General features: G+C 41.4%; 2 protein-coding genes across 3 annotated transcripts in view; one reads left to right on the top strand and one right to left on the bottom strand.

Moving 5' to 3' along the window:
• Nucleotides 1-1,090: 1,090 nt before the first annotated feature.
• On the top strand, nt 1,091-5,583 carry Wdr5b (WD repeat domain 5B). The gene is made up of 2 exons (XM_013068804.3): nt 1,091-1,839; nt 2,023-5,583. The coding sequence occupies exon 2, from the start codon at nt 2,065-2,067 to the stop codon at nt 3,037-3,039; it is 975 nt and encodes a 324-aa protein (XP_012924258.1). The 5' UTR covers nt 1,091-1,839; nt 2,023-2,064; the 3' UTR covers nt 3,040-5,583.
• Nucleotides 5,584-6,855: 1,272 nt separating this feature from the next.
• The window catches only part of Fam162a (family with sequence similarity 162 member A), a 29,840-nt gene continuing 28,324 nt past the window's right edge, over nt 6,856-8,371 (bottom strand). For both annotated transcript variants that reach the window (XM_004873600.4, XM_021251260.2), the window contains exon 5: nt 6,856-7,111. In XM_004873600.4, the coding sequence (XP_004873657.2) occupies nt 7,019-7,111 (93 nt within the window). In that variant the 3' untranslated portion in view covers nt 6,856-7,018. The remainder of the gene's footprint in view (nt 7,112-8,371) is intronic.

The following is an 8,371-nucleotide window of genomic DNA, read 5'->3' as shown; positions in this document are numbered from 1 at the left end:
GACGAGTTCTTGTATACGTATATACCGTTAGTTTGCACTAGACTACCTAGGAAGACATTTGTCTAATCCCTGTCCAAATTTCAAACTAGTCATAGAATCTTTAAATAAGTTTTTTTATTATTAGTTTATTAAAGGTGAGTTAATACACACATTGAGTCTTTTAAAGGAGACCTTTCTCTTCCCCCCCAAAATTGACTTTAGCTTGGCTACAAGGAAAGCCTTTTATATAGAACCTTTTCTCTCTCTCCTTGGGTAGTTTAAGAAATCACAAAGATGATTCAGGTTTCCAGGTTTTTGGTAAGCCTTGTTGACTGGTAGCTTTCATTTGAACAGTGTAGAGTTTACCTACTCTTACAACCATTTCTTAAAACTAGGCAAATTCTATTCTAAAGCTTAATTAAAAATAACCGTACCCATTTCTTATCCCATTCCACCGCCCTCCATGCTCTTTTCTCTTAAGTACCTTTAAGGAGGTAGGAACTTCATGCTTAACAAACATTAAACCATGAATGGGAAAACAAACGTTTGCTTCTGTTTCCTGATACAGTACATATTCTACTGGCCTTTGAAGGATGCTAAGATACATTCTTCATCCTTTTCTACACGTTTTCAGGGAAAACTTAAAAGGTCTTAGAATCCAGGCACGAATTCTGCTCCACTCTCCCTCCTGCAGTGATCAAGCAGGCACAAAGGTCAGGGGGATTAACAACGCATAAAGGGAGGGGAGCAGAACAAAGCCACTTACAGAGCAGGAGCTGGTGCAGGCTCCCCAGCGAGGGAGAGTGGGTCGACCTTGGCCGAGCTCCTGAAATAGTCGCTGTTCGGGCAGTTTAAGTGCCAAGGGTGGACCTAAGTCTACAGCTAAGGGTGTCAGCAAATTCCAGAGAGTTTTCAAAAAGAAATGGATGTTCTTGGAAATACGATTTGCTGCTTTCCACACTAGCCTGTCACGTATAGGTTAAACCTACTGCCGCTCCTCCACTTTTCTAGCAAAGCGTCTCGCACTCGCAGGGAGGGGACCAGGAAGAACGGATGCGAACCCTGGCCCCGCCTTTGCGCAGGCGCAGACGTGCGTCTCCCACTGGGACCTCCCTTTGCACATGCGCTCGGGCGCCCTTACCGCAGAGTCGGGCGCTGTACCCTGCTGCAATTATGGAAGGAAGATTGCGGGCCAGGCCTGTATTTCCGGTGACTGCACGTCCTCTTACAATTTCTCAATCTGTCTGAAGCAGAGTGGTTCGTGCATCCTCAAGTACCAAGTCTCAACTTTTGGGAGCTGGAAACGGGCGTGGAAATTACTTTGCCTGGAGTCCCTTCTACTCCTGACGCTCTACGTTAGGACTCGCCGACAGCCACGGGACCTTTTCGAAAATACTGCAGGCAAATATTCTCAAAACAGAGGGAAAACTGAAGTAGTCCAAGCGATGTTGCTGATTCCGGTGATGTCAGTTTAAAGTCGATCCAGAAGTTGTAGTTATTCAAAGCCGTGTATTTAAAAATCTGATGCTTATCTCCTGTGTGGGTCTGGGAAGATGTCGGGAGCAATGCTACTTAATTTTAGGGTAAAATCATTTGGTTAGCCTAGTTCTCCTGCCTACAGCCCAGCTATGGAATTCCGAGACATAAATGCATTTTGGCCTCCAGTCACAACTGAGACCTCAATGATCCGGTGATGCTGTGATTCTCCAGGACAAGATTACACCAGTTGAAGACATCCTGGGAGGCACAAACATCTACTCAGTTCATTTTTGTTGGATTGTTACATCTTATTTACGCAGGATGTACTGAACTCTGCAAGTCATTTGTTACATTTGTTTCTCCCGATGTACTGAATAAAAGGTGCGGTAAGCTGGGGGCTTTCGTCTTTGCGGCCCAGAGCAGCACTGGTCAGACCCAAAGCTCAGCTTCTTCTGTCTCCTTTTTCTACCTTTCCTGTAACTTGCCTTGTGCTGCGGTGGCTCGCAGGAGACTAGGACTTACTGCAGAGGTTCTGGTAACGTCCCCTTTCCCTGTTCCCTACAGGGAGAACATCTCACCCACCGACTGTCTTGGAGCTTTCGAGCCATGGCATCAGAGGAGCCAGGAGGTGCCTTCTCACCAGCCTATCGGCGCCAGGAAGTACCTGAAAAACCGAACTATGCCCACAAATTTACTCTCGTGGGGCACACGGCAGCAGTGTCATCAGTTAAGTTTAGTCCTGATGGTGAATGGATAGCAAGTTCTTCTGCTGATAAAGTAATTATAATTTGGGGAGCATATGATGGAAAATACAACAAAACACTGTATGGTCACAATCTGGAAATATCAGATGTTGCCTGGTCATCAGATTCTAGTTGTCTTGTTTCTGCCTCAGATGATAAAACTCTAAAGATATGGGCTGTGAGATCTGGAAAATGTTTGAAAACACTGAAGGGGCACAATGATTATGTCTTTTGTTGTAATTTCAATCCTGCATCCACTCTAATCATTTCAGGATCTTTTGATGAGAGTGTGAAAATATGGGAAGTAAAAACAGGAAAGTGCCTTAAGACTTTGTCTGCTCATTCTGACCCAGTTTCTGCTGTTCATTTTAATAGTACGGGGTCCTTGATAGTGTCAGGCAGCTACGATGGTCTCTGTAGAATCTGGGATGCTGCCTCAGGTCAGTGTTTAAAAACACTTACTGTTGATGACAATCTTCCTGTCTCTTTTGTAAAATTTTCTCCAAACGGTAAATATATTCTCACTTCAACTTTGAACAATACTCTTAAACTGTGGGATTATAGCAGAGGCAGATGCTTGAAGACATACACTGGTCATAAGAATGAGAAATACTGCATATTTGCCAATTTTTCAGTTACTGGTGGAAAGTGGATTGTGTCTGGTTCGGAGGATAACCTGGTTTACATTTGGAACCTTCAGACTAAAGAGATTGTACAGAAATTACAAGGTCATACAGATGTTGTGATTGCAGCAGCTTGTCATCCTACAGAAAACATCATTGCATCAGCAGCATTAGAAAATGATAGAACAATTAAACTATGGATGAGTGACTACTAAAACCTTTGGAAATCAAGTAGTAAAGCCAAGTTGGCAAAAAATTTAGATGTTTGAGCCAGGTGTGGTGGCACATGCCTGTAATGCATCACTCTGGGATGCTATCCCTGCCCGGGCAACTTAGTGGGACCCCATCTCAAGGGGCTGGGGGGTGGGAATGTAGCTCAGTGTGAAGGTCCTAGGTTCAAGCCCAGTACAAACAAAAACACCAAAAGCAGTAACAAAAAGGTGTTTGAAAGAATGACTTCTCTTAATTTTGGCATGATTTTGTATTTCTTTTAAAAATTGTGTTCATTTGCAATATTTTGAGACTTACAGTCAGTATTTACAAAACAGGAGAGTTGGAATAGTAAAGTATAGGACCGGGGGCTTCTGACTCCTAATCTTGAGGCCTGTTAGGAACCTCATGTGTTTGTCCCTAGAGTGTCCCATTTTGTTCAGTGACTGTCCTAGAAGGTCCTTATATTTGAGAAATATTTTAAAGTACAGTTGATAAGAGATGACTGACAGAAGCAAGTGAGTTTTTGATTTTTGGTTTGGGAGTCAAATGAACATTAGCCTGGGGTGGTTACAGAACTGGAGAAGAGGTCAAATGCCACCTATACACTTGGTGATGATGGGACATGAAATCTGTATCAGGTCTGTGAGTTGGGAAAAAGAAGTCATGATTAGGTTCATTCTCAGCGTCTAAAACTTTAAAGGACCCTGTTATGGTGATCTAAAATGTCCCCTAAAAGGCCCATATATTCAGAGGTGTCTTTTGGAAAGTGATTGGATTGTGGGAGCACTGTATTCATGAGTGGATTAATCCACCGATGAGTTCATGGCTGAATGTACTGTTAGAAAATGGAGCTGGGTTGGAGGAAGGTCACTGGGGTTGTAACCTGGAAGGGTATATTCTTGTCCCTGGCTCTTCCCTTCTCTCTGCTTCCTGGCTGCCATGAGTTCAGCAGCCTTCCTCCATGTCATTTTTTGCCTTGGAATCAGGTAACTATGGACTGAACCCACTGAAACTGAGCCAAAATAAACTTCTCTAAGTTGAGTGTTGGGTATTTCGTCTCAGAAATAGGAATGTGATTAATACAGACTTCTAACTGTATTATATGTTGCCATCTTGTGATTATTAGGGAAACTACACATCTGAATGGTGAGGCTACTCTCCTTCAGTACGTGACCTGTTAACTCTCCCCCTCATATTTCAGATTCATTTGCAAAATCACCTCACAGCACCATGACTTCTTGCCTTTTTCCAGCCTCAGTGCACAGCTGAGTTAGGTTTTCCTGCTTCTTCAGTTTCTGTGGTAAAGTTCAAAACAATTTCTTTACCAATTTGTGTTGTAATTTTTTTTTTTTTTTTTTTTGATACCAGGGATCGAACTCAGGACCTTGCACTAGCAAAGTGGGCAGTGACACCACAGCTAAATCCCCGGCCTGTAATGGTTTCTTGGGCCATGTTTGCAGTAGATAATGAGCTGTATGGGAACAGGAAGTATGGCTTACCTGTATTTGTACTGTTGGTTTTTGCATAGAGGAACTTAACCATTTGATGAATAACAATAGATAGCACAGCTTCATTCATTCCTTGCTTTTGATAAATTTTAGTATACATGCCCAAAACTCATTATACCAATTTCAAAGAAACCCTAACCTCATGTGTTAATGTTATTCGTGCAGTGCTTAATAGGAAATATAAGGTAAAAAGTATAAAGTAGAAGGTGGGCATGGTGGCACGTGCCTGTAATCTGATCTACTCAGGAGTCTGGGGCAGGAGGATTCCAAGTTCAAAGCCAGTCTGGGCAATTTAGCAAGACCTTGTCTCAAAATGAAATTTAAAAGGGCTAGGAAAGTAGCTCAGTGGTAGAGTGCTTACCTAGCATGCATAAATCAAGGGTTCAATCCTCAATACCTAAAAAAAAGGAGAAAATGGTTTCTGCCTATTTTACCTAGGAAGACATAATAAATATGCCCCCCAAAATCTAGGCATTAAAGAAATAGTAACTGATAATAATTTAACTGAAAGCAAAAATGGCAAAACTTGCTTTTTTTTTATATGTAATGTTGCCTTATAATAGTCATTAAATGTTAATTTGCTTTACCAGTTTTGAGGAGTACATTGTATTAGTAGGGTACAACTGGTATATGAGGATACCAGAAGTAAGGTTAGTTAAGAGGTAGGTCTGAAATTCTGGCCATTTGTAAAGAGGTAGTCACTATGTTACTGAATAGAAAATAACACAAAATGAGAAATTATTGTTTAAATTCTTGGTGAATGAGCTTTAGTTTAATAAAACATCTTTACAATAAATCTACAAGATAGAACACTTAAATGCTCTTTAACAGTTAAGAATTACATTGTTCTATAGAGAAAAGTTACTTATTTTTAAAAGTACCAATTAAAATTTACCCACATTTAAAACATTGGTTTAGGGGTCCCAGAATGATCAAGAAAAACTAAAATGTATAAGAAACAATGCTTTAAAAAAAAAAAAAAAGAAACAATGCTTTTTGATAAGCTGGAAAAGCAGCTAAGGTCAGCTTACTCTAGAAGTACACAGACAAGATATCATTAACATCATCAGATTCTGAAGCTACAGGTAGGTAGTGTTACATTTTACTGAGTGTTTTATTAAAGTTTCCCCACAGCTGCATATATTACTTGCTAATCTCTGTTATAACTGAGGAAAAGTAGCATGTTGAGATAGTGGGAATGACCTGTGAGGTAATACTAAGGTACTCATAACATCAACAAGGTGTGTGTGAGTGAATGAAATGCTTATATAAACCAGTATCCACACAAATATGAGACAAGTTGGCATTCCAAAGTCAGAACTGTAAATGAGTTACATCCTAGGTTTAAATGTGTATTTTTAAAAAATGTGTATTTTTTAACATTAAAAGAAAATGCATGAAATTCTCATAATTGAGAAGTTTAGTTTCTCAGGTGGCAGGAAAGGAACCAATTGGGAACGCTAAACCATGGAACTAGACGACTAGGCTGGCCCTAAGCAACTTCACAATGGCAGGGTTTTTAAATCCTCAGAAACTGTTGTTCAGACCACTGTCATTACCATGCCAGGACGTTTTCAAAAGTGCTTTCCTAGACCAGGCACGGTGGTGCACACCTGTAATCCCAGCACTTGGGAGGCTGAGGCGGGAAGATCACCTTGACTTCAAGCCCAGCCTGGGCTACAAGTTCACCGCCATCCTGAACTACATAGCGGGACCCAGTCTCAAAAAGGGGGAAAAAAACACCAAAAACAACTGCTTTCCTAGAAGCCTCCACCTGCTGGCATGCCCAAAGACAGTGTAGTTGGGCTGCTTCTCACAGCTTTCTGGAGCCAGACCTCCAAAAGGCACCGTGGCATTTGAGAAGGCTGGCTCTTTAAGGCACACCTTCCCTATCTCTTCAGAATGAGTACACACAGTCTGGTGTGGTGGTGCCTATGTGTAATCCCAGGACCCTGGGAGACAAGCAGGAGGACTGCAAATTCAAGTTCTGCCTGGGCAATTTAGTAAATTAAAGAGACCCTGTCTAAAATAAAACAAAAAGGGGGATGCAGACCAGTGCAAAGGCCCTGAATTCAATCTCCAGTACAAAAAAAAAAAAAAAAAAAGTAACAAGAGAGAAATAGTGTAACTATTTTGGCTTCTGGAGGGATGTCACTTTGGTAATGACTGGAATAAAGTAAGATATGGTACCAGATTGTCTAAAGAAACATTAATATTAAAGTTGAAGTAAGTTGTCTCATTTTTCATTTCCCCTCAAAAGCTGGGAGGCTGCATTTTACTTGTATCAAAGCTATAAAACAAGACACATCATTCTGTAAGAAAATTTATTTGTACCTCTACAGGGAACTGGTATAAGCTTGTGCAAGACATACATACATTTAGGAAGTGGATCATCATACCACATTCTTTTCAACACAGGCAGTTGCTGCATTATCCCTGGATGTTCACAGTCCAGCCAGCATGGAGACTTCTGCTACTCTGTTTTGGCCTTCATAGCTGCTTCCTCCCTCAGATGAGCTTTCTTTTCTAAGTTCAAGTTTGTTAAAGACACATTTTTTTTGGCAGCCTAAAGTGAAACATATTTGAACAGGTGATTGGACCAGGCTGGAGAGGATATCCTTGCCGTACTGTGAGGGTAGCAGGTTAACTAGGGCAAAGTAGGCAGGGCATGGGCTGCTGCTTGGGCACTGCCCTCCACGTGTCTTCTGATGTTGCCCATCGGAGCCAAGAGAAGTGCGCACCTCTCCCTTCTCGTCCTTCATGTCCCCCTGCTCTAAATCTCGTCTCTCTTCTTCCCTTGTAAACTTATTCGCTTATCTTTCCCTTTCTCCTCTCTTGTTTTTATTAAATACCTTCTCGTGTCCATTTCTATCCCATTTTTCTCCTTTCACTTTTCTTTATTACCACCATTTCTCCTTCCCCAATTCATTTACATACTTTTATACCCTTCTAGCTCCTCTTTTCCCAAATCTTTCAGCTTTGGGAACTTCAGACTACAAAAATATTGCAATAGATGACTTCCAGTAATATTTATCCTTAAACTCCACCCTTTGAGACCAAATAGCAGTAGGAAAGGCACTCACCCTTGTCCCTTGCTTCCCCCGTGTAAACTGTTACATTTCTATGGAGCTGACATGGGACCAGTCTCAACATTTTCAGACCAAATAAGTGAAGTTAGCCCCCATATAAACTGATATTTTCTTCTATCTGTGTTATCTCACATGTAAAGGACTAGGTAAGGTGCAGGGCATGGTACATGTGGCATATGTAACTACAAAGTGAGACTCTATCTTAAAAAAAGGAAAACAGGTAAGGGGAAGGGACACACCTGTACAGTGGCACAAAATGTACAATGGCTAATTTATCTCATCTAAATTGCCTTCAGTTAAAAACTTCTCCATCCCAGTAGCATTTACCAAGTTTTTGAAATGGAAATGCCACAAAAGTATTGACAGAAACTCTCTTAAGCACACAGTGTGCACACCTGGGTCATTTGAGAAAGGTTCCCAGGAGAATAACCTGCTACTGATGTGAGCTCTGTGTAAAATCAAGTATAGAAAGCAATACAGATTTCTCAGAATTCTAGAAACCTGTGCATCCAGTCCACATGCTTCTAAAGGATTCAATCTGAGCTCGATCATGAGGGCCTGAGGGGCCAGAGGAAACAGTATGACCTGGATCAGTGTTTTTGACAGAACTTCGTCCAAGGCAGCAGCACACTGGATCCTTTGTGCTCCTGTGAGGTCAGCCTAAAATGGTCAGCAATTCCATGTAACTGTGACTCCAAAGAGCCAAAAGTTCACTTCTTAAACTTCAGAATCACTGG

Source organism: Heterocephalus glaber, unplaced genomic scaffold (assembly GCF_053883595.1).
Source record: "Heterocephalus glaber isolate CG9 unplaced genomic scaffold, H.glaber_assembly_v1.0 deba00000122, whole genome shotgun sequence".
Taxonomy (NCBI): Eukaryota; Metazoa; Chordata; class Mammalia; order Rodentia; family Bathyergidae; genus Heterocephalus; species Heterocephalus glaber.
This window is presented reverse-complemented; position numbering and strand designations above follow the sequence as displayed.

Excerpts from the sequence above, each read along its gene's own strand:
- Wdr5b (XM_013068804.3), top strand. The coding sequence starts at position 2,065 with ATGGCATCAGAGGAGCCAGGAGGTGCCTTCTCACCAGCCTATCGGCGC.